The 25,872-nt window shown below is 39.5% G+C and overlaps 1 protein-coding gene across 1 annotated transcript in view; it reads left to right on the top strand.

Moving 5' to 3' along the window:
• Gabrb2 (gamma-aminobutyric acid type A receptor subunit beta2) overlaps positions 1 to 12,393 on the top strand; it is a 229,793-nt gene extending 217,400 nt beyond the window's left edge. The window contains exon 10 of the mRNA XM_055610701.1: positions 6,359 to 12,393. Coding sequence (XP_055466676.1) covers positions 6,359 to 6,706 — 348 coding nt within the window. The 3' untranslated portion in view covers positions 6,707 to 12,393. The remainder of the gene's footprint in view (positions 1 to 6,358) is intronic.
• The last annotated feature ends 13,479 nt before the right edge of the window (positions 12,394 to 25,872 follow it).

The raw sequence follows: 25,872 nt of genomic DNA, 5'->3' as shown, positions 1-25,872 counted from the left end.
GAAAAAAGAGGTAATAGAGGGAGAAACAGTGATAAAGGAAGGATGGAAAAGAATAGCTTTGCTTAGCACCTGGCATGGCACCACGCAAAGGCATAGAGACCTAAGACTCCTTTGTATGCTAGCTAATTTGTATACCAAGAATGCCTTTTACATTTCAATTATCTCAACATAATCCTCAAATTCAGGGCCACCTACTTCTTGGTGTAAATCTGCTGACATTGGTTGAGTATATACTTTTTCTGTTGTGTCTATCTGAAAACTCATAGCATGCTACTAGCTCCTAACAGGTCAAAAGTCCATTACTCAGCCTATCACAATGACAGGAAATATTAATTCAAGCATAACTGCACAGTGGTACATTCTCAGACAGAACTTATAATGAGAAGACCATACGGGATAAGCAGTCAGAACACAGATATCTTTTCTTCGCACCTGAAGGTATGGAGTTTACCCCAGCCCTTACCTTTAGTGACACATTTATCGCATACACTTCTATCTAATCTTTCCTCTGGAGAACTGTGCAAGCCTCCAGAATGATTGCCTCACTGAGGTAGACTGGTACCATGCTTCAGCAAGAAAAAGTGGAGCAGATCTAAATCTAATTCCTACTCTCTGCCACCTCTTCACTATTTTCCAACTGTGTGTTCAGAGCGAGCTCTAGAGCTCTATGTGGCTTCTGGGATAACTGAAAGGGGTCTGTAAATAAGATGCTTAATCTTAGCATCAAGCCATTAGTCACGAAATGTTCTTCTCTGTGTCAGAATGAAGACTCTTCCCTGGAAGTGACAATGGGCACCACAGGAGTGTAGTTTTTCTATTTTAGAAAAGGACCTGCTGCAAGTACAGAAAGAAATCTAGAGGACAAAGATGGAGTTACAGAGGTGTCCCTGGGGTGTTCTGATATGAAATAATTGAATCCAACTTACTAATGACTCACAATGAGGTGAATTAGGTTTTCTAGTATCACAACATCCATTTTCTTCAACCACTCTTTATTGAGCGTCTGTTTTGTGCTGAGAGCAAAGCAGGATGCTTGAAAATATAACAATAAAATAAACAGACCTCTTTTCATGTGCCCTCAAGAAGTATTGTCTGATAGAATGACAACTGTGAAGAAAATTAGTATAATTTACTATAATCAGCATTTTAGTGAAACTAATATAAAGGAGGAAACATAAGACAGGTCATTTGTCCCTGCTCTTTGCCACTATAAACTAACAATGTCTTTCTTTGGCCTTGGCCCTTAGGCCCTATTTTTCTTGTCATCGGGAGGATGCTACTTGTTCTGTAAATGTGGTGTCCTACTTTCAATTTTGTTGTGTGATCAAACATCCTGACCCACTGAAACTTTCAGGAGAAAGGAGTTATCTCAGCTTACAGTTCCAAATTATGGTTCATTACTTGAGGGAAGTCAAGGCAGGAATGTGAGCAGCTGTTACACCGTATTCACACACAGTCATGACTGGCATGACTGCTGGCTTGCTTAATTGTTCTCAGTTTGGTCTCTCCTGTCTTAATACTGTTCAGGATCCTCTGTCTGGGGAATGGCGCTGGGTCCTTCTATGTTCATTAACAATCAAGACAATCCACCACAGACATGCCCACAGACAAATTTGTTCTAGAAAAATTCCTTCCTGAGACTGTCCTCCTAGGTGATGCTAGGTAGAGGAAAATGAATGGCCATACATGGTACGTGTAGTAATATCTGTTAGCATTTTGTTCTTTCTCTACCCGAGAAATAAAATGCAACTTCCGTTCATCTCATCTCAATTTCTGAAAATCGCTCATTGTAGACTTATTATATTTAATAAAATTGTATTTTATAATTAAAGAGATAGTATTTAATAAGTACTGAGTATGGCTCTCAGAAATGTAAAGAAATTATTAACCAAACCAGTATTATAGAATAATGATCTTGAAGGTTCAGCTTACAAAACTGTGGCATTTTTCAATGGCAGCAGCAGATTAATCCTATCCACTCACTGAGTATCTATTGAGATTTTTATTGTTTGATAATTTTATATATGCATATAATGTGTTCCATTCCCTCCCCACCCAGTTCCTCTCATATTCTCTATCACATTTGATTTCTATTTCATATGCTCTTAAAAAAATACTGCTGATTTTATTTTGTGCTAGCTATATACAAATGGGTAGAGGACCATCAACTGGAGCCTAGATAGGCTTTTAAGGGGCACATGTCTGGGGAAAACTCCCTCCCTCTGCCTGAAGCCACCAATTGCCAATATCTCCTCACCTAGGAGAAGAGCTTGATGAGCCTCTTTCTTATCCATGCTGGGTTTTGACAGGTGTGATCTGGTGTATGCTGTCACAGCAGCTATGAGTTTGTGTGTGTAGCCACCATGTCATGTCTGTTTCACTGCAAGCATCCACTGCGCCTGTCTTCTATAATCTTTCTATTCACTCTTAGCCTTTGTGTATGTGTGTGTGTGTGTGTGTGTGTGTGTGTGTGTGTGTGGTGGGGAGCGGTCAGTGTGCTGTACATGTTCCATTTACAGTGAGGGCATGCAGAGAAAAAGAAATTGTAGAGCCCTCAGCTGTATTGAGTTTTTAAATAACAAACTTAGCTAATGTTTGTTATGAACAAAGAGAGCCTAAGCGTTTTGCAGATACAGCTGTTCAGTCCTTTCACACAACTCCAGAAAGTTAGTGTTGCTACCTTCCCCCCAGTTCACACATAATAAAACTGAAATCAGAAAGGTTAAGACTTAGTCCCAAAGGTAGCGCCTGGACCTGCTTGGTTTGCCCCAGTACAGAATGCAGAACGGGACAGCCTACAACAGCCCGTCTGATGGCAGAAAGAGAATGTGTTCCAGGTGCCGAAGGAGGCCCAGTGCAGACCTGAAGAGGGGTCTCTATCTTGGTCTCTATCTATCTTAGAATGAGACTAATGGGCACCATGGAGTGCTTTTTGGAGAGGAGTTCAACTACTTTTAAAGGGAAGTGAAGAGAATTGCTGAATGTAGAAGGCCTTGTAGAAAACAGGACAGATGGAGAAAAAAGTGGTCCTTCTAAGGACGGTCTCAGCAAAGCGGAGCAATGTCACTTGGTTTTATTTTAAGCATGTGACAGAGAACTACAGCTGACCTTGGTCTCTTTCCTACCTGTTAACTGAGACATAAAATATAAAGGAAGATGGTTATTTCTTATTCCTCCCTATTTCATATCCCCATATCGCCATGAGTAAAAATTCTCTAGGGAAAAAAAAAAAGTGTTTTAGCTAAGTTTATTTTTTTTTTCTATCATTGCCTCGATAATTGAATCTAGAAAAGCAGCCTTATATATGGCTTAATATTCTTGATTCAGGTGTTGTGGTGCATTCCTTTAATTCCTGCAATCAGAAGGCAGAGGCAGGCAGATCTCTGAATTTGAGGCTACCCTGGTCTACAGAGTGAGTTTCAGGAAAGCCAGGGCTACCCAGAGAAACCCTACCTCAAAAACTGGAAAAAAAAAAGAGAGAGAGAGAGAGAAGGTATTCTAGTGAGGGGATCTCTGCCAAAGAGCAGCAGCTCATCAGGTTCTCCATACACTCGAGTACCACGAAGGTACTCCATATACTTCATTTTCTCTACCGCTACCTCCTGCTTCAGCCTGGCAAGGTCTCTACTATGACAGAGATGACTGGGTTTCCACAGTGAAAGATCATCAGCTAAATGTATTCTAGCAGATCAAATTTGGTCATCCCGTGAACAGTGATTTTACTTTTGTAAGATCAACTATGAATTTTGGAGTTTTTCCTGTGGGTCATGTAAGGCAATATGTACAAGTTAACATACTAACCTTTCCCTTGGGCATGGTTATTTGTTTTGTTGTTGTTATTATCTTCCATGTTCCTGGAGTTGGCAGTTCTCTCACTACAAGTTTCACACTGCCTGACAATGAGCTTGTGCAGTGCTTTAGTGCCTATCTTCTTATGTTTTTCCTTTCCATTACTTTCCCCAAATCCTATCTCGGCTCTCAATCAGAGGAAGGAATGTTTAACTTTATAACTTCAAAATAACAAATGGAAATAAAAAATAACAGTTTGACTTGTACTCAGTGCTACGTCTGGAGACTGTCCTTGCCATGAGGACTCTGCAAGCGGTGAATTCTTCCTCACCACCATATCTGCATGTAATACTCACTCTGCTAATCACACAGAACTTATCCCTTGAATTTGTAAATGGAAAATAAATAAACTATAAGGCTTCAGGGATCATTGAATTCAACTCTTGAATTGCATACATAATAAGATAGAAACTCATTGACATTTCATAAATCATCTGAGGATAGTTTGTTTAAAACTTTGAAAAGGTTAGGTTACTTTTGATAGTTTGTCTGTGCTCTTATTATTGTTGTTACTATTGTTTTTCACAGTTAACAGCCAAGTCTAGCATTATTGTAACCTTTCTTACTACAGTGACACTGTAATAAGGCAAACATCCTGGGGCTGGAATAAGAGCAGCTTCAAAAATCATTAAAGAAAACTTTATATGCTAAAAGCTATTTTCTATATGGGTAAAGGGACAGTAAATACAAATAACAGAGAGGAGATGCAGTGTTGGAGCAGGAGGGGGTGGTGAAAAGTCCTATCTACCCACCTGCAACTTTGAATTCTTAGAAGAGCAAGCTTTGAGTGATAGTTATACTTAGAGACCGTGTATCTGAGGAGAAGTGCAGGTGAACACCCTTACCTGTGAACAGAGAAGAGTGCCCTTTCATAAAGACCCTAGTGAGAACATAGTGTAACGGTGGCTATAGAAAAATAGAACAGAACGGAACTGTGGCTCTTATCCTACAGGTACTTACACTTACAAATCTTATACACTTCCCAAATTAATTTTAATAGCATGTCTGTTTAGTCTAGCAAGCAAGTAAATGTATACCATAAACAGAGAATATTTCATAGAGTTTAACTGGTCAGCTACTTTGCTCCAGTATGTTTTATATTTAATAGCACTCATGTCTCCAAAGATCTTAGCTTTAAAATTATAGTATAGGACCATCAAATTATAGAGGAAAGCTAATTACTAATATGTAGTCCTCATAACATTTTACTTTCTGCATAACCCATGTTCACACCACTGTTTCAGTGTGATGAGTTGTTTGCTTGCATATCGTGTCTCTGTGTATCAGTGGTGCCTACAACCAGCCGGACTTCATTTATCACTTTTATCAAATCTTACTTTACAGAAATAGCATGTCAGTAACAGTATCATAGAACAGTTTCATAGTTTTAAATATTTTTTTGTTTTTATTGTATGTGTATAAGTGTTCTGCCTGCACAGCATGTATGTGTAACATATATGTAAGGTACCCATGGAGGCTAGAAAAAGAGAGTGGGTCCCCTGGAACTAGATTTACAGACACCTGTAAGCTACCAGTATATACTGGGAACTGAGCCCAGGGGACATTTTCAGGCTACAAAATCTTGCCCCACAAAATGATTTTCTTTTAAAAATAAAAGAAAATTCTGTCTAAATGGGTCACTGTGACAAGTATATTCAGTGACCCATCATGTTAGTGTCTATTGCAGTCATGATCAATGAAATAAAATAGAAAGCCCAAACTTGTATAATCAATACCTCAAAGAAATCATACATGTTGGTTTCCTGTGGAGCATTCTACTTCCCAAAGCACAAAACGTTGAATTTACATTTTCTTATCTTATAATTAAAAAAAAAATGATGATGAACCTCATTTTCAGTAGCTCAGTGGTGGAACACTTATGCTCCAGGGACAGTACCCAATACAATCAAAGAGGGATAAAAATGACAGTTGCTATATGTTGATTCTTAAAATAAATATACTCAGTAAATATGTAAGTTACATAAATATGTGAATACACTCCAGCTAATTCCCTACCATTATTTCACACATAATAAAGTTGAATTCTGCATCTGTTTATATCCAAATTACAAATTATGTAAAGGGATGTCTCTTACTTTCTATGTATCTAAATGAAGTAAGTAGAAATTATGATACTGATGCTGGTTGATCTATTATAATTACATTATAGGAATCCTCTGGGCTGAATCTGAGACTTGATAGGCTGGGGTCAGATGGTAGGGGAGGAGAGCTCCCCCTTTCTGAGGACTAGGGGGCGGGGGAAGAGAGAAGGAGAATGGGACCGGGAGAAGATGAGGGACAGAGGTACAATTGGGATGTAAAGTGAATAAACTATTAAAAATAAATTTAAATTTAAAAAGTCAAGCACTGCAATAGCAGAAGCTAGCTCTCTGTCTCAATCTATCTGTGATAGACAATCCTTTAAGTGCCTGTGTAGTTCCTGGTAGTACAAGCATCAACAAAGGTTTACAGTTCCAGATGTAGCTTTTCTGATTCTTCTTCCTTACAGATGGACCCTCATGAGAACATCTTACTCAGTACTCTTGAGATAAAAAATGAGATGGCCACTTCAGAAGCAGTAATGGGACTTGGAGACCCCAGGAGCACAATGCTTGCCTACGATGCTTCCAGCATCCAGTATCGAAAAGCCGGGTTGCCCAGACACAGTTTTGGCCGAAATGCTCTGGAGCGACACGTGGCACAAAAGAAGAGTCGCCTGAGGAGACGTGCCTCTCAACTGAAAATCACCATCCCCGACTTGACTGATGTGAATGCCATAGATCGGTGGTCCCGCATTTTTTTCCCAGTGGTGTTTTCCTTCTTCAACATCGTCTATTGGCTTTATTATGTGAACTAAACTACAGCTTCCCATGGGAAGCAAAGACTAGATCCCACCTCAAACAGTTGTACAGCCTGATGTAGGACTTGGAAAACACTTCAATCCAGGACAAAAGTGATGTTAAAATACCTTAGTTGCTGGCCTATCCTGTGGTCCATTTCATACCATTTGGGTTGCTTCTACTAAGTAATGAATACACTGAGGTCCTTGTGGTTTTCCGGTTACGATGCAAATGATTTGTACACATGCTGGCAAGATCAAGTGTGACTGTGACGTGTTCCAGCTTATCAGTTTAGTACACAGCCTACTCAGAGGGTTATTATCTAGATTCTAGAAGATGTTAGAAAGCTCCATAGCATTGGCAGTCAATTCTCTGAGACACAGTAATTTCCAAACGCTCTCCATCATTGTTCCTAAGGTTGGCATGCTGTTGGGACAGCACTGTGCTTATGAAACATTATCTGCAATAATGCAAACATGCTACTTCACCATGGTCAGTGAGGTCTGTGCCAGATGAAAATGGTGTCATGGAGAGGTGATTCTCGAGGGTCTAATAGATTCACATGCATTTTGAGCACAAAGTAGAGAGGTGGGCCAAAGCTTCAAAGAAGAGACTCAGGAAACCAATTCCTCTGGCATGTCTTTTAACTGGGCATTAGAGAGAGGCAGACTCCTGATCAGACCATGCCTAGCAGCCAAAGTTTATGTTTTGCCCAAAAGCTATTTCCTAGGTGGTGAAAGTAAGAGTTAATGGCACAGAGCAGGATCAAAAATTTAGAAATGACTGTGGTTAAGAGAAAGTAAAACAAACAAGCCTGGCTCTTATCAGTGCTACACAGGATCTGGAGTGGACACAGCGCCGAGCAGCGAAGAGGAGAATGAGAAGGATTGATTTACCAACTTCATAAGCTTAGTATACGTAAGGAGGATTTAAAAAAAATCATTTATCTAATAATAAAAGAGTGAGGGGAATTAAAGTACCTTGATGGCTTAGACTGACAATTGTTCTAAGAGTCAAATACAGAGCACAGACGTCAGTGTCACCTGCCCCTACATTGTCTTCCTATAAATATATTTATGAACTGAGTATAGTATTTCAAAAAAAGAGAATTTGTTCTTTGCCCCAAAGGGTTAATCATCATCTTCAGCTTTTCTTGCTTTCAAAATTCTCATTTTACACTTAGGAGACAGACCTGGTGAAGCTTTGCTGAGACCACATGTACTGGGTTTTCTCATGTGCCATGAGGTTCATCTTTGTATTCTCCAAGGCATGTATATGCACAAATCAGCGGAGTTTGGTAATTTAAAGGGTGCTTACATTGTATATATTGCAATCAACTTCATCAAGCAAAAGGTGAAAACCTGTGGACAGTGGGATTAGGCCAAACATGTGGCAAGCATTGCACTCATGGTTGATGTTACAGAAGTGTAGATAACAGACAAGTGGCTGGTGTGATGTATTGTTTTTATCCTACTTTTCAAGTTATGTCATGGCACATCTTTCTACATCAAACATACACATTCATATCCTAGACAGAAAAGAGACTAGGCTGATATATTTTATTTTATTTATTTTTTTCTTTTGGTCGCTGTGTAAATGGGGGGATTCTATTTAGCTTTTGCCTATAGAGAATACTGAATTACTACGTTTTCTATAAGTTTGACTTTGATTGACTTTTTCCTCAGAGGATGACTTTGCTATTTCTATTTTTTAAAACAATCAATAAAAAATTCTGTCTTCAGAGTAGGGTCCCTGGTGAGTGTACAGGAGTCAAGGCTAGTGTCATTCTTCAGATGAATCTTCCCCACCGGGATTCAAAACCTTGGAATAGTAAGCATTAGTGTGTGCTTCTAGTCCAACAATTAGAGAGAAACAAGAAAAAGAAAAAAAAAAAGTTTATCATTTATTTTCTGAATTTCCACAAAGGTGGGTTGGAGGGTTTTTGCTCCATTTATTTTTTCTCAATAAGTGTTCGGATGTCTGGCTCCTGTGCTTTTATTACGTACTTGAACACTTTTGAGTTACAGGACTACAGATCCGACCAAGGATCTCCATACGTGCTCAGAGTAACGATTCTTCAAGTTTCTCCAGGGCTTTCTCCTACACAATCATTTCTGGGGATCACAGTAATAAAAGTGCCTATCCCTTGTCACCAAGGGTGAAGTCTGCATAGAAAACAGCAGGAAGAAGCATAACAATAAACTCAGGGGCACACCTGTGACACGCCATTCTGAAAAGATTTTTCTAAAGACAATTCAGAGCCTAAGTCTAGGCTCCCATTTGCAATTTCCATAAAAGCCATAATAAATCCTTGACGTTGTCATTTGTGATTATAACAAATTCTTAGATGTCCAGGGAAGTCAACCACACCATTCAGATCAAAATGGAGGGAAGGTGCCTCAAAGGGTGGGCTTCCCATGCTTGTGACCAGGAAACACATTTCTGCTCTAACTATCATAGAGAAAGGATGGGACCTTGGAACCAACGCCCTAGAGTGAAACCATATGTTGGCATTCAATAACTATGTAGGTAGAAAACACTGATTCATCCTGCCCAGGAATAGCGGTCCAAGTAGAATTTATTTTTAAGCCACATATTTAGTTGAATTAGAATGCAAGAAAGGGTGCTAGGTCTGATGAATCTGGGAAAACCAATTAGTTTGTTACCCAGTAATTAAACTAAAGGACCACCAAGGTGAGTTTTGGCAATCTTGAAATGGTATTACTATCAGTTCATACATATGTATAGTTTTTTTTTCTTTTGATTATATAGTAGCCAGATAGCCAGCAATTAAGGTGTTTTTTTTTTCATCTTTGAGAAATTAGTAGGCAAATTCTGACTCTCAAATGCACAGACTAAACAAAATCTCTGATCTCAATCTGTATATATATATATTGTACATGACTGCTTGTAGGTATGAAATGCACTTCCGAATTGAAATCTCATGCAACATACTCATGTGTTTGCATAGGAATGTTACAATTATTTCTACTGCAATTTAACAACAGAGGATAGGACTCAAGCAGTGTCATTTAGTCCTTCTGTCTCTCCATTTCGACAAGAGCACTGCTAAGTAAAATAATAACAATGATAACAATAATGATTTTTTTTTAAAAAACCAAAAGACACTACATTCTAGCATTAGTACCACACACAGAAATAATCTGTCAGCTTCCAAAAGCACAAGACATCACAAAAGCGCAGTGGAATATCTAATGGAGAAACAAATCACAGTTGTTTTAAGCGAGACCTGCTTTAAATTGGCAACTACGACCATTTCCATTTTCTGTAGGTCACTGTGTTTTGGTCTTACAGCTAAATTCATGTTCAAAGACAAAAACAAAAACAAAAACAAAAACAAAAAAACAAAAAACAAAAAAAAAAAACCTGAAAACAAACACAGACAGGTCTTATAGCATATCTACATGTGTATATGTGTATATAGAGATCCATGTAAACACACATGCATATGTATGCATTCATATGTCAGAAACAAAAGGAACAAGCTAATGAGTTGTTTCTTTCATTGAGCCTGTATATGAGGTTATTTTTTGTCCCTCTCTCTCTTAATTTGGCAACCAACAGTCACCATCCTAAAATAAGTAATACAGGGTACTGAACATCTTTCTCAGCAAACCAATGCCTACAGTTCCTAAGATCATTGCGCACTCTGACACTACAATATTACCGTACCTCAGAATATCAGATGTTAACTAGTTTCTTCATCGCTTGTCAAATGTCCATTTGCTCTCTTTTTCAGGACACAGATAACATTGTCCATTGGTGATTGAAAATTAAAAAAAAAAAAAAAAAGAAAAAGAAAAATTCCTCTTGGGAAGAGAAAAACAAAACAAAACAAAACTCTAACCCTCACCACGTTGGTTAGGGAAATTTACAACTGTAGCAGTCATACCATTTTGCTAAGTGTACAGAGTCTGTTATGTAAGCGACCATTACCTTCACTGAGTGTGTGTAAATATTTAAACAGATTTCTTAAATATTTTTAACTTCTAATTTGTATTTTACGGTAAGGCAACATACTTATTCTGTTTATGGCTTACATTGACGTGTTAAATTATGTACATAATTAAAGATGCTGTAAATTAATAGTCAATAGATACAAATAATTGCTTAGGGTCTTTGTCTTAATTTTATTTATTCATTTTTTAATAAGTACGTTTACTGGAGTGCCCCAGCAGAATAATTTAAACACCCTTTTACATGAATTATTTGGAATCCCAGACAGAAGGGTTTCCATTGCTATCTCTCACATATAGGTATGAATATATACACAACACACACACACACACACACACACACACATGCACACACATACTCACAAAACATCTTCTCCTCCCTGTTTTTTTTACTCCCATTTTCTCACTCTCAGTGGGAAATGGAGCATTGTTTTGGCATCATACTAACAATCAAGAGATGCTTTAGAAATGGCAAATAAAAAAAAAAGGAGAAGCGGTTAGGGTTAACTTAATAGTTTTTCTATGCTAGAGTAAAAGAAGCCAAAGTTTGCAAACTGTAGCTTTTCCCCAAAATTAGAGGTTTATTGCAGCATTGCAGATAACAAGAATGTTTATTCATACCAGCTCCAGAAATTTGTTACATGCATGCTAGAAGAGGTTTTTTTAATATATAGTAGCATTTTGTCTTTAGATAGTATTATTCCTTTCAACCAAAGACTCCAGAATTATTTTTCAAAAGGACAGAAAAAAAAAAGAAAGAAGAAAGGAAATGGAAAAAGTACACTGCTTTACACCAAAGTTTAAATAATTTTCCCAATGCAGTAGGAAGATGGTTTTAAAATATAGAAAGGAGTCAATAGAGAGTAAATTCAGATGCTGCCCTGAGCAAACTATTGTTCGTTTGTGTGTTTGTTTGTTTTTAAGTTGGAAAAATATAAACCTGTACCCTTGTATAGCTTCAGTTTCTAGAAATTCATTGAGAACATTTCTCCAGATATGTGCAAGATTTTGACATCAATTTTTAATTTCATTTAAGAAGTATTTTTGTGATAAACATCCAAAATGATGAAAAACGAAAGTTTATTTTGAGTTCTAAAGCAAAATGCCACTCCCTGTCACACCACCTTACCTCTGATTCTACCCCTCTGTCCTTGCACCATCTGACTCAAGTCAACATTTCCATCAGCTTGCATTCTTTGCCATTTCCTATTTTGGTTCAATGACTAAGAGTCCAACCACATTCATTTTCAACATAATTCACTCAAATGAAGTTGCTTTTGATTTAAATTCCATGTCACTTACAATTTTTCTTTGCATGGGTGTTTAAATAGTTCTGTTATGGAATTGTTCCTGCATAGTTCCAAACTGAACTGTCCTTTTATATATATATATATAAAAAAAAAAATGATGTTCTAGTTTCTTCACAATGTAGTGATTATCAGCCTTACAATGACCTTGTAGCCTTTCTGAACACACATCATGCTCACTCCCCAGCGGCTAGAAAATGCAAAGCACTAGCGGGATTCATTGCATCATTTTTTCACATCTTTCTAAAAACAGGACTTCTAAAATCTCTGGGATACATGCGGTAATAAAAATCAAAAGACGTTTATCAATGAATAGCACATAAGAATTATTTTCATGAATTTCAACTTACTGCAGCCAGTTTCAGCATGTAAATATATAATGTTGGCTAGTGTGTAATTCTTGATCTAAGAAATATAAATAAAAATTAAAAGTTCTATGTGTCGTTTTATTATGTATGAGTTTCCACATTTGTAACTTATATTGTAACTATTTGTGAGAAGCATGGGATTTTAGAAGCTTGGAACCAAGTGTCTTGCAGACTTCAGCTTGAGTTCTTATGCGATGCCCACAAGCAATGACTATGCACATGCTTGATGCACTAAACTCTCAGTTTTATCTGTAAGCTTGAGGCATACATTTGTCTTACTCTTAAGGTAGTTGTAAAGATGAGATGACAGAACTTCTAACAGTACATGGTGCAGTAAATGCTCTGTAAATAATATATAGTACTGTTTTTTTTATTTATTATTACCCTTGAACATTCAGCATATATTTCACAGATGCTTTTTCCACCTCTAAAATGTCTTAGAAGTTATTGTGTTCCATTAGTTTAGCTATCAATATGTGCTTGTTATAGATAACCAGTTAAGAACCGGGTGGGCTTTCTTTATGAAAACACGATAAGCCTAAGACTTTACTTAATCTTCAGTATGTATCGTAAGATGAATAACTAGATAGATAGGATCTGTGATTCTTTACTTTCTATAATACTAATCGAAAAAGGAACTAATGTTCAACAAAAATAAGTTATCTTACTTATTTTAGAAGTCCAGCTTGGACTCACTCAGCCCAAAAATTCACAAATGATTTCTATGTCATCACTAAAATGAGGTGACCAGGCTCATCTGGTGTTCAGTCATTCAGTCACTTTTCAAGAGACTTTTATGCCAAGCCTATCCATAGGCTTTCTGACATGGGGAAAGTAGAGGTGAACATTCATGATCCCTGACCCTAGCACACAGCTGAAATTCTTAGGTCCAATGGATACTTTAGTGACAAACCTTTCATCCTTAGTTATATTGGAATCCCGAACATTACTTTGGTAGGAGATGTCCTACCAGCACACAATTGTCAAGTAGAGCCACAGTCTAAAGGGGTCATGGATCTCAAAGAGTACATCCTATAGAAAAGATTATACGTGTGAGGGCTCGTGCCTATCTTTCAAATTAAAATCTAGGCATATGAAACACAATTGCACTGGAGAGCTCATGGTCTCTCTCTCGTCTCTCTCTCTGTCTCTGTCTCTCTGTCTCTCTCTCTCTCTCTCTCTCTCTGTGTGTGTGTGTGTGTGTGTGTGTTCTATCAGAGATTTTCATGAGAAATGACAAAACTGCTAAGGCAAGCTCAAAGATAATCTTTTTTGTTTCAGAAGTATTGAGGCACATAAAGGCACCTTTTAAAATAAAATGGGACAGTTTTTCAAAGATTATAAAGAATAGGTTACCTGTCATTCAAAATTTCAGCTTTATTCACTGGTTATGACCTGGGGAAATGGCACAATACAGAACAGATGGCACAGTGACACTTAGAAAGCCAGGTTCCAGGCTCTGCCAAGGGCGTGCTAAAGCTACTACTTCATCACTAAAGCTAAGAGACCTGTGACCACAGCCAAACAAGCAACTAGAATGTGTTGTCTCAACAAAGAATTTTTGCTTTGTTTGTGCAGCTTCATTTAAGGAGTAAGACTCGCAGCTGTGCTCCTAGTCAAAAGTTAGTCAAATGCAACACAGAAAGACTTGTGTGTCCCTCTTCTGGCCTCCACATGAGCACACATGTGTATTCATAACTGCAGTCATATGCACATATCACAAAAACACATACACATGCATACATACGCACACGTACACACACAAACACACGCACTTACTCGGGAAATTTCTGAAATGAAAAAAAAAATAATAAGGGAGTGAAAGGCAACTAAATTTGGTCCTAACTACGAGATTACAGTTGATAAAACGGATTGAATATCAGTTCATCATAGTGAGCAGAAGGGTCTGGCACCATTCTTCATGCCCCAGGAGAGGACCAGGGAGAAATAACAGAGGGGGAAAAAAAGGAGGAAGATGTAGATGATGAAAGGAAAGATGAAATTCGGAAATGGGTTCAAGCTGTGACACTCCCAACCCTGCAGCATGTGCTGTAATTATGATCACACAATAGAGAATAAAGAGACCTAGTGTGATGCATAGCACATAATAGGGCCACAGCTTGCACTGCAGGCCCGACCTCATGTACTCCGTGCCTTTCCACTGCTGCTACACACCTCATTGTAGCTTCATTGTAGCCTTGGGGGCTTCAAGTTCCTTCAGAGGGAAGTCAGAAACAAGGCCATATTTTAATGGCGGAGTTGAAAGAAATTTTCATTTCCAAACTTCCTGTATGTCTACAGTGACAGAGCACACGTGTGGGGTTCACAGAAGGGCTCTGGGAGGTTGGTTTTCTCCTTTCATCTTTAAGTATTTTATTGGATTTGAACTCTGGTTGCCAGACTCATACACAAATTTCTTTTACCGCTGAGCCATTTCTCCTGCCCTAGTTTTGTAATACTTTCTCAGTACTTTGAAAAACCAAGGACTTCCAAATTCTGAATTCTGGTTATCTTGATTGTCATTCCCAATTTAGTTAAGAGGAGAGGAACATTGAAATAAATCAAATGAGTACCTTAAAGTTATCATAAAAGAATTTGAAAACGCAGCTTTCTCACTCTAAATAGGGTTCTATTTTCTCTGCCCTCATTAAAAAACAATTTTGAGTTATAAGTTTCACAACATTATTTTTTGGCTTGCTTCCTTCCTCCTTCCCTCCCTCCCTCCCTTCCTCCCTCCTTCCATCCTTTCTTCCTTCCTTCCTTCCTTCCTTCCTTCCTTCCTTCCTTCCTTCCTTCCTTCCTTTTTTTTTAATCTCAGAGTTAAAGGTTGAAGGACAGGACAGAGAAGGTAGGCTTCTGTTGTCATCTGGCCACCTGGACCCGAGAAAGCTAAAACCTCCCAGGAGGTCACATGACATTTTTCGTATGACGACGAACATGCTTTCTCTGGGATCCATAGTTGGGAAATGCCCAGCTCTAGGAACATTAGCACAAGAGTGGAACATAAGGGAAGAAAATGGAAAAGGAGGCTGTGATGCTTGCTGTTTTCTACCCGATAAAACCGAGCTCCACCTTAGGAATTGGCAGCCTCGGTGCATACCTGTAAGGTATTACCTTCATTAAACTAACTGATGTGAAAAGACCCACCTTAATTGAGGGTTGAGCCATTCCTGGGCTGTATAAATGGAGGAAGCGGGTGAGCACCAGCTTTCCAGAAGTTACTTGTTCCTCTCTGACAGACAGTGTGATGTGAACAACTGCTTATCAGTCCTGCTATTTTGACTTCCAGCCATGATGGACCTCGAAAGGTGAGCTAAAATAAACGTTTTCAGTTCTTGTAACAGGAGGGGAAGAGAATGGAAAAGCAGGCAGTGAATAGGAGGGGGTGGGATAGGGAAAAGGGTGAGGGAAGGAAATAGGAAGGAAAAAGGAAAGAGGAAGAGGCAAGGCAGGGCGGGGGGAATGGAAGCAAAGAGGAAACAGTTAGAACCACCATGGAGAGCTGGCGAGGTGGTGCACACCTTTAATCCCAGCACTCAGGGAGGCAAAGGCAGGTGGATCGCTGTAAATCCGAGTCCATCCCGGTCTACAAAGGAGCCAGAACAGCCTAAGCTACACAGAGAAACCGTGTCTAGGGAGGGAGGGTGTAGGGGGACGGGATGGGATGGGGCAGGACAAGAAGGAACCAGAAATCTGCTCAAAGCTGGCAACTTTCAGAGGTGGCTTGCCAAGTCTTTATTTATTCATTTTGATTTCACATTCCACTTGCCAGGAATTCATTTGAACATTTCAAGAATTTTACAAAATATATAAAATGAAACTATTGATGCATACAAAGTACAAAATGATTAATAAGTAAAAAAAAAAAAAAAAAAAAAAAAAACCTTTAAAAATGTATACAAAGTTCCTGCTAAAATTAAACGATGGGATTGTGCATGTGTGAAATGAGCTTTTATGCATCCAGGGCTGGCAAAAAATAAGAAGCTAGCATCTGTCTTTGGCCCCCTCCCGGGAGCAGTGTGAAGCACCCTGGATGGCCTCTTTGAGACCCCATGTTTAGAGTGGGAAAGGCAAATACCTGTGGGGCTTTCTCACAATGAATGAAGAGCCTGGGCCTTGGGGACATTCCCTCTCCCTTCCCAGCTGTAGTAGGCTTCCCTAGAAAACACAAGCAGGAGGGCATGTGTTTGTACTGGGAGATACTGGGTGTGAGAAATTTCCTCACATCATTATAGAAAGACATGTTCAGAATTGTAGGCTGTGGCTCAGAGCAATGGCCAGTATTTTGGTTCAGGATCAAAGACCATCTGCTGGTCGACTTCCATCTGGCTCAGAGGGCGGTCAGTCTTGCATTCTTCAGGTGATTGATGGGAACGACAATATGGGAATAATATTCCTTTTAAAGTGTATGTAAAACTTAGATGTTTTTTTGAGAATTTTATACATGAGTATTGCATTTACATCATTTCCACCCTTCCTTTTCTCTCAAATCCTTCAGTGTCTGTCTCTAACTTCCTGGCAAATTTGTGACTTCTTTAATATTATGTGTGTCTTCCCTACAGAGTCTGTTTAGTTATTACTTAATATGTAAATGCATTTGTGGCTGAGAATTTGGGATTAAATAACTAATCTAGAAGCTCAGCCATGAGGAAAACTGGTTCTCCCTCTCTCAGCAGTTACTGACTGCCGTAGCTCTTCATCTAGGAATGGGAACCTAGATGCTGTTAATTGCAAGATTAACGGCATCCAAAATGACAACTTCTATGGTCATTTTGCAGGTCATGATTAGTCAATGATATTATTGAGATTTTGTAGGTATAGTTTCCCTTTTGGAACTAAAGATGCTATCCAGTGGCCGATGTCCTGACCCTCTACCTCTGAAAACTTCCCTGAGCCTACTTCTGAAAACTTCCCTGAGTCTTACATGCTAAGGTCACATTGTAGATGTATCGATTGGAACTGGACATCCCATGGTTACTCATTCTCTCCAATTTGAGCAATTGTGAATCTTTAATCTCATGGGGGGGCACACAAAGACTGAACCAGCAACCAAAAAGCACGCATGGGCTGGACCGAGACCCCCTACACAAAGGTACCATATGTGCACCTTGGTCATCATGTGGGCCTTCTAACAATGGAAGTAGGGTCTGTCTCTGACTCTGCTGCCTGCCTTTGGATCACTTTCCCCTAGCTGGGATGCTTTGTCAGGCCTCAGTGGGAGAGGATGCTCTTGGTCCTGCTGAGCAGGTTGGTAACCCTTGGAGGCCTCCCCTTCTCTAAGAAGAAGGAGAGGGAGGAATGCAGGAGGGGGTCTGAGGGTGGGAACAGGAAGAGAGCAGGGAGGGGGCTGGGATCAGGCAGTAAAGTGATTAAGTAATTAAATAAATGAAAAGATAGTCTCCAGCTCAGTTCCAAATATAAGTTTTTGATGAGGTATGAGAGCTACACTTACTTTTCTATATATATAAAGATTGACATTTAGAATACAGGTAGACATTATGTTTATTTAAGAAAAATGGAATGGAAGGTTCTCATGCAGGATCTCTGACTTCTCCAGCCATGAGTAGTTGCCTTGCTTTGCGGGACCAGGCATGAAATTCCTCCTATTGAATGGGCCACCATAAGTTCAAATAGATAGCGGTTGGTTGTCCCCAAGATAAGTTTTCTCTCTCTAGTCCTATGCAAGTTGGTGAAGGAGAAAAATTGCCAACAGTCCTAGCCTGCAGTAAAGCCAATGAACCATAGAAATCACTGGCCTTAAAAGATATCCTTAGTGGTGCCACAATGGCACTTTTATCTTCCCCTGGGGAATACAATTTCTTATATTTTCAATAGTTTTTAGTTCCTTGTAGTTATTTGTAGGGCTGTGGCCTCCTGAGCTTTCCCCTTTTCACAGCATAGATGATTCTGTTGTTTTCATGCTTGTTAAGGTCATCTTTAGGCAGACATGTTAGAGAGGTTTCATGTATGTAGCTTCTCTGATATTTCTAGGAGACTCATTCTCAAAATGGACTTCCAGTTCCCCTGACTAGATACATTATGGTGCTCTGGGATTAGTTTGTTGCTCACTTTGACGACTACTTCTTCCTTTCTGATCTTGAACTTAGGCTCTCTGTTGATTAAGTTTCAGGCACTATCATACTCAGGTCTCTATTTGTTGTTCCTGGACACATATGGCCACCTAGACAGCGAGACCAATGAAGGCCAATGACTCCCTGAAGAGCAAGTGAGTTTTTGTACAAGCAGGCTAACTCTTTTTTTTTCTTTTTAATTTTTAAACCTCACTTTACATGCTTGTTGTAACCCCACATCTCCTTTTCTCCCAGTTTCCCCTCCCTTTCTTTCCCTCTCCCCACTCCCCTTTTCCTCAGAAAAGAGGAGCTCCATCTACCATCCAGCCCAGCTCATCAAGCTGTATCAGGAATGAAAATGTCCTTTCCTCCTGAGGCCAGACAAGGCAGTCCCACCAAAGGAAAGTGATTACAAAGTTAGCAAACGAGTCCATGTCTGATGCAGTCCCCATTTCCCTTACTAGAGGACCCACATGAGGCCTAAACTGCCCATCTGTTGTTACATCTTTGTTAGGGGGCCTAGGTACAGTTTGTGCATGGTCCTTGGTTGATGCTGCATTCTCAGCAAGGCCCTCTGGGCCCTGATACGTTGTCTCTATTTGTCTTCTTGTGGATCTCATCACCTCCCAATTTTCCACAAGCCACCTTGCACATCACCCAGTGTTTGGCTGTGAGTCTCAGCATCTGATTTTAGGCACTTCTGGGTAGCACCTCTCATAGAGGATCTAGGGAAGATGCACAAATCTCACTCAGAAGGGGAGATAGAATAGATAGTGTTAGTGGTTGAAGAGAGGGAACAAGGTAGGAGAGGGGGCACAGAGAGTTGAGAGGGTGGAGATCATACCTGGGGAGAGCAAGGGTGAGAGGACAGATGGCCAGTAGAGAACAGAGAAACTGAGGGTGAGGTTATCTCTGTGACAAGCTGGAGACCTAAGTCAGGGTAGGCTCCTGGGAGGATACAAGGGGTACTCAAATAGAGACTCCTGATAGCAGAGCCCATAGACTGAAGAGTACATCCACTAATTAGACAAGACTCCTAGCAGAGGAAGGGGAACACCAACCCATCCTCAAAAACTTCGATCCAAAATTTACTCTGCCTACAAGCTGTACAGGGATAAAGATAGAGCAGATAGAGCAGAGACTGAGAAAATGCCCAACCAATGCCTGGCCCAACGAAAGACCCATCCTATCGGAGAGTGGCAACCCCTGACACTGTGAACGAGGCTCTGCTAAATTTGCAGACAGGAGCCTGACAGATTTGTCCTTTGAGAGATGTTACCTAGCACCTGTTTTCAATTCTGATCTCAGATCCCTGGTGAGTCCTGCCTCCAGGAACATCACTACAACAGTGAACCACACTGGAATTCACTTCTATTATGTGAGGTCTAGTAACTTCTGCATGATTTTTGGTTGTTGTTGTACTTGTTAAAAAGCTAGGGATTGGATCATTTGGTAAACCTCTTCTGATTCCAAATGTCTGTTTATTCCTGACATCCTCTTAGCACAGAACAAATGTGTCATAACCCTTTCATAAGTAACTGGAAGAATTTCAGATGTTCTGCAAACTCAGAGTGACCTGGGTATTTATTAGAGGACAATTTGATCATGGAAGCAAATTTCTCAGCTCTGAGTTTTCCCATGACTTAATTAATAGTTTATTTTCAGATTCTTTGTTGGATTTTACTCTACTCTGAACTTTTCCTGTTAGAGTGTTACATTAAGACTTAAATGTATTACACTATTCTAGAATCCTAGCAACTTTTCACATTACATTTATAAGTTGAATGCACATCAAAAACAAAATATCCAAATCTGATTTTTCTCCCTAACATGAGTATTTCATTTGCTGTAATGCTCTATAATAGTATTTTATATAATAATTTTATTAATTTCTTGAGGATTTCATACACATGTATATACAAGGTATTTTGATCATTTTTTACTCTTAGACTCTTCCCCCGACTCCTCCCAGATTTGCCCCACCTATTCACCCACTTTCAAGTTTCACCTTTTTATTGTTTTTGTTCTTTATAATCCATGAAGTCCAGTTTGGCTACCTATAAATTCACAGGTGTGGGGTGAACATCATTATGGAAAAGTGACTCTTCCCCCTGCAGAAGACACCACCTGCCAATAGCTCCTTCATTAGGCATGGGAGGCCTTGATGGCTACCTCTGTGCTATGCTAAAGTGTTCACCGGCTTGACCTTGCCTGTCATATGCAGGCAATGATAGCTGCTGTGTTTGCATGAGGGCAATGACTGTCTCAAGCCCAAAAAACATTGTTTTGTTCTAGTCCTCCAGGACCTCTGCCTCTTACAAAGATTCCACTGCCTCTTCCGCAATAATCCCTGGGGCTTAGAGAATGGACTGTGATATAGATATAGTATTTGTGGCTAAGAACTACAAGGACTTTTTTTTTTTCTTCCTCTGCATCAATTGTGGGTTACTGCAATCGCCAGCATCTATTATACAGTGAAACTCTGAGATGAAATGTGAATGCCACACCAGTCTGTGGGTATAGAGATTGTCAGAACCCAACACAGTCAAAAGAGTGACTTCTGCTGAACAATGCTTTGGGGAACTGTAAGAGAGACCCCAGGGGGAAGAAAAAAAGCAGAAGGCCTTTACTTCAAGTGCATTTTGTTCCCTGGATTGTTCTTGGGTATTATTCCATGCCTCCTGTGACAAATATTTGCATCAATTTGTAAGACATGTCTATTCTTGTTGGATGCTGTAATAGAGCTATAAAACCCAATCTGGTGACAGGAAGTGCTGACTGCTGCCCTTAGTCTACCCTGAATCTGGATATGGCCTTCTGCCTTGATTTCACGTTTCCCCACATATAATATGTAGTACTTGCCAGGCAACTGTCTTTAAATTGGTCCATCCCGAGAAAGCTCTGGAAAGGGACTGCTCTGTTAATAGGTAGTATGTGGGTATTAGTGTTTATTTACATGTCTTTATGATCCTGGTCTTCCGAACTCAAACAACCTTCTTCGAATCATTGGTTTTTGTTTTTGTTTTGTTTTTTTCTACATTTGTACATACAAGTATATTGAAACTGAAGTAAAGTTGTCTACAGCCTTAGACTGTAGTTCACCTCACTCTTGAAGGTTCTCAAATTCTAGGTTTCACAGACACAGATGTGCATAGGTAGATGAAAGTTGACAAGAAATAAAAATCTAGATTGCGGTTTAATGTTATGCCCATTTTAGGCTCACTGCGGAGACCTGTGAACTCCCCAGTCATGGGTTCTTGTCCATATTAGATTTGTGGTATCAGGCATGTGTTTCCTCTTTTAGAGTGGGCATTGAATCAGGTGAGAATGTGGTTGGTTACCCACATAACACTCACACCACTATTCCACCCATGGGCATATCTTTCTAGTTTAGTCAGTGTAGTTTACAGGACTCGCCGCTGAATAAGTTATTGATATACAGTCATATTTTTTCTCTTTTCTTACTTAACATCTAAATTATTAAAACATTAGAGTCTATCTATTTATCTGTCTATCTGTCTATCTAGCTAGCTAGCGACCACTACTCATTTCTTTCTATAGCCACTTGGTTGAGTTACCACAGTCCTGTACCTGAATGATTTCAACAGATCCTAGCTGGGCTGTCTTCTGCTCTTCATGATTGCTTCTACCTGGAAATATTCATCTTCTTTCTCAACTTGACTGGGTTTGGAATGAACTAGGAGACATACCAGTGAGAATCTCTGTAAAGCTGTACCAGACTGAATAAAAACAGACGAAGGAGAGAGCAGGGCTGTGTACCAGCACTCCTCTCTCAGCTTCATGACTGTGGATATGATATGAGCAGCTGCTTCATGCTCCTCCTGTCATGCCTTCCCCAACATGGAGAACTTGCTTATCCCTTTCACCATGAACCAAAAATAAAACCTACCTTCATCATGCTGTTTTGTCAGGTATTTCTGTCCCAACAGCAAGACAAGTAGCAAACCCTCAGACCGCTTTCATAGCGTTAGGAGTGAGCCCTTTGGTGACATCATTAAATTTTTAAAATCCTTTCTTTTATCATTTTTCTTTTGTAATATTGATCACATGTTATTTACTTTGTATACCAGCTGTAGCCTTCTCCCTCATTCCCTCCCAATCCCACCCTCCCTCCCTCATTTCCTCCCTGCCCCTTTCCAAGTCCACTGATAGGGGAGGTCCTCCTCCCCTTCCATCAGAGCCTGATTTATCAGGTCTCTTCAGGTCTAGCTGCAGTGTCCTCCTCTGTGGCCCAGCAAGACTGTTCCTCATCTGGGGGTGTGGGGGATGTCAAAGAGTCGGCCATTGAGTTAAAAATGAATCGCAAATGAGATGAACATCAGAAGAAGGAAAAAACAGGGAACAGGACAGGAGCCTATCAGAGAGGGCCTCTGAAAGGTTACCCAGCAGGGTATCAAAACTTATGCTGAGATTCATAGCCAACCATTTTGCAGAGTGCAGGGAATCTTATGAAGGAAGGGGAAGATAGAAAGACCTGGAGAGGACAGGAGCTCCACAAGGAGAGCAACAGAACCAAAAAGTCTGGACACTGGGGTCTTTTCTGAAACTGATACTCCAAACAAGGACCATGCATGGAGATAACTTACAACCCCTACACAGAAGTAGCCTATGGCAGCTCAGTGTCCAAGATGGTTCCCCAATAATAGGAACAGGTACCATCTCTGACAGGAACTCATGGGCTGGCTCTTTGATCACCACCACCTGAGGGAGGAGAAGCTTTACCAGTACACAGAGGAGGACAAAGAAACCAGTCCTAAAGAGACATAATAGACTATGTTCAGATGGAAATGGATGAGGACCTCCCCTATCATTGGACTGGGGGAGGGGCATAGGAAAAGAAGAAGGAGGAAGGGTTGGATTGGGAGGGGATTGAGGAGGGGGCTACAGCTGGGATACAAAGTGAATAAACTGTAATTAATAAAAATAAAATAATAAAATAAAATAAAAAAGGAATGAACCCTTTAAAAGACAAGTCAGATCATGGAAAGGTTTGGCTAAAACTACATTAGTGGATCCTTTATAACAATTAAAGGAGAACTTTTAAAAAGTGATCCAGAAGCATGTATATACAGTAGTATTTTTGCATACCTATCTGGTGTCAGGTCCTCTGCTTCTCCAGGCTCCATCTAAAGTGGTATCCTTGTGCAACCTCAATGACCAGGACATGCTTCTTTCTGGTGTTCCCTCTCTTCTGTCTGGAACTGTCCCGCCAAAACCCACTTAATTCTCTCAGCTCCTTTAAGTGTCTCAATGAACCCTGTCCTTGCCATATTATGCAATATTATCACCTTCATTTAACTCTAAAGTCAGCCCCTACATACTGTCCTTTTGATTCCAACCTTTTCTCTACATTTTTCTCCATCCATGATAGTTTATGATAAACTTATTTATTTTACCCATTTTAATCTTTTTCCTTTGCTCAAATTTATATTCCTAAATGAAAGGTTCCACTTCATTCACTGTTATTCTCTGATATAGAATATGTGTTACTTTTCAAATACAAAGTATTTTATAAATATTTACTGAATGGATGGCTTTAATAACAAGTTTAGCAAATTTGAAGTAAATAAGAAACTTGTATATCTATAAACAATCTCAATAATGTCAGGAGCATCAGAGTTTCCAAACATGGTTGAAAACATTTCCGACTCCTAATCTTGCCTGCTGGTATCAGTGTCTTTTAAAACTTTCTGTGTTGCCACATTAGGGCTCTGGCTAGAGATTTTATTCTATCTTTAAACCATCAGTGCTGCCCTAGATAGAAAAAAAAATTGTTGACCTGTTCCCATTTCAGATAATAATAATAAAATCTATGCCTGGGAAGTTACAGAACTAAATGGGAAAAAATAGGTATGCTCTTATCAGAGTAAAGGTATTCCTAATACCCCTGCAAGATGGAATCTATTACCCTGACACGGGTCAGCCCATCACCTCGCATCTCCATGAATCATACTTATTTTTAACTCATGGTTTTCTGTTCCCTTTTTTTCACCAAAAATCTGTTCGAAGAAAAGTGCTGGTTATGAAAACCAGACTCTAATTTTCTATTTGGTTTATGAATTTAAAAAAATCCAAAACTAAGGGAAATTAGCTTTAAGCTTTTCTTTGTTCCATGACCTCAAGAGCATTACTTTGACTCCAGGAAATCCTTTCCTTTTCAATAGAAAAGAATGGGTAGTCCTTTAGAATTTTCATGACAATTTTCAGTATTATTTGAAGTCAGATGCTATCAATATTATTAGTCACCTTCAGTTTCTGGATCAACAGTCAAAATGGCCATTTTCTATGTTGTCTATATTTTTAAGAAGATAGTCAGTTACCAAACACAGGCTAATTAGATACGTGAGCCATTCTCTCTGGGTACAGACAATAGGAGATGCATTGCGTTGAAACTGCCTATCAAAAGTTCAGACTTCTGTTTTCTTCTTATCACCATATGTCCTTCATGCTAAACAATATCAGACCCTGAGCCAGGTATCTTGGTGCTTCTACCCCCACAATAATAAATCGCCACTCTTCAGGACTCATTCCCCATGAACTCCAGCATGGTCATGTAACCAAGGCTTAACCAGTTACCTTACTCTGATAACTTAGTGAGTTATCAGAGTACAAATCAATGACTAGGTCAGATCAAGCAATGGCAGAAAATGCAGGGGTTTGTGTATGTAGTATGTGGGATATAACTTTATTTCACTTATATTTTAAGGAAGACAAGGCATAATTGTGAAAGTTTTGGCAGTTATACTGCCAACACAAAGACAATCTGGGTGTTGAAGAAACACAAAGGAAAACAGAAAGACGAGATGAGAAAGGAGATAGTGTCTATATGGCCTCATTGGATTGTGTGCAGACATCAGCATAGATTTTCTGGAATGTTAGAATCCCAAGCTGGCTTGAATTTTTATTTTTTTATTTTTTTATTTTTTTGCCACATTCATTCTGAAGATTCTGAAAACAATCTTTATGAAAAGACTGGTCAGGCTTATAGTGAGAGGCTTGCTAGCAGAAGTAAAATATACAGTGTACCTCTGCCAATGAAAGCAGCCTGGGTTCTACTGTCAGCTCACTGCTACATCTGTTTCACCACATACAAAGTAAGAGAACTGAAGGCCAACAGATGACTTATGGATCACTCCAGCTCTTCTTCCAGCTCCAGATGTCTTCAAGAGTATCTCAGGCATGCCTTAGTACAGAGGGAAACATTGGAATTGAGCCCAGGGTTGAATGTAGAAGGATCTTTGATCACCCATGGAAGGACAAACTGAGCTTATAAAACACAGTGGTCGTAACACCTTGTGACACAGGATTGGCACTCTTAAAGCAATTAGCATGGCTTTGGCTGCCACAATGGAAGGTGATTTTTATTGATTTCACAACTACATTTCGGTATCAGAAGCAAATGGGACTTCTGTATTCATAGTTGTTCTGCTAATGTATTA

This window comes from Psammomys obesus, unplaced genomic scaffold (assembly GCF_907164565.1).
Source record: "Psammomys obesus unplaced genomic scaffold, mPsaObe1.curated_primary_1811, whole genome shotgun sequence".
Classification (NCBI taxonomy): Eukaryota; Metazoa; Chordata; class Mammalia; order Rodentia; family Muridae; genus Psammomys; species Psammomys obesus.
The sequence above is the reverse complement of the archived record's forward strand: the minus strand, read 5'-3'. Positions and strand labels throughout refer to the sequence as shown.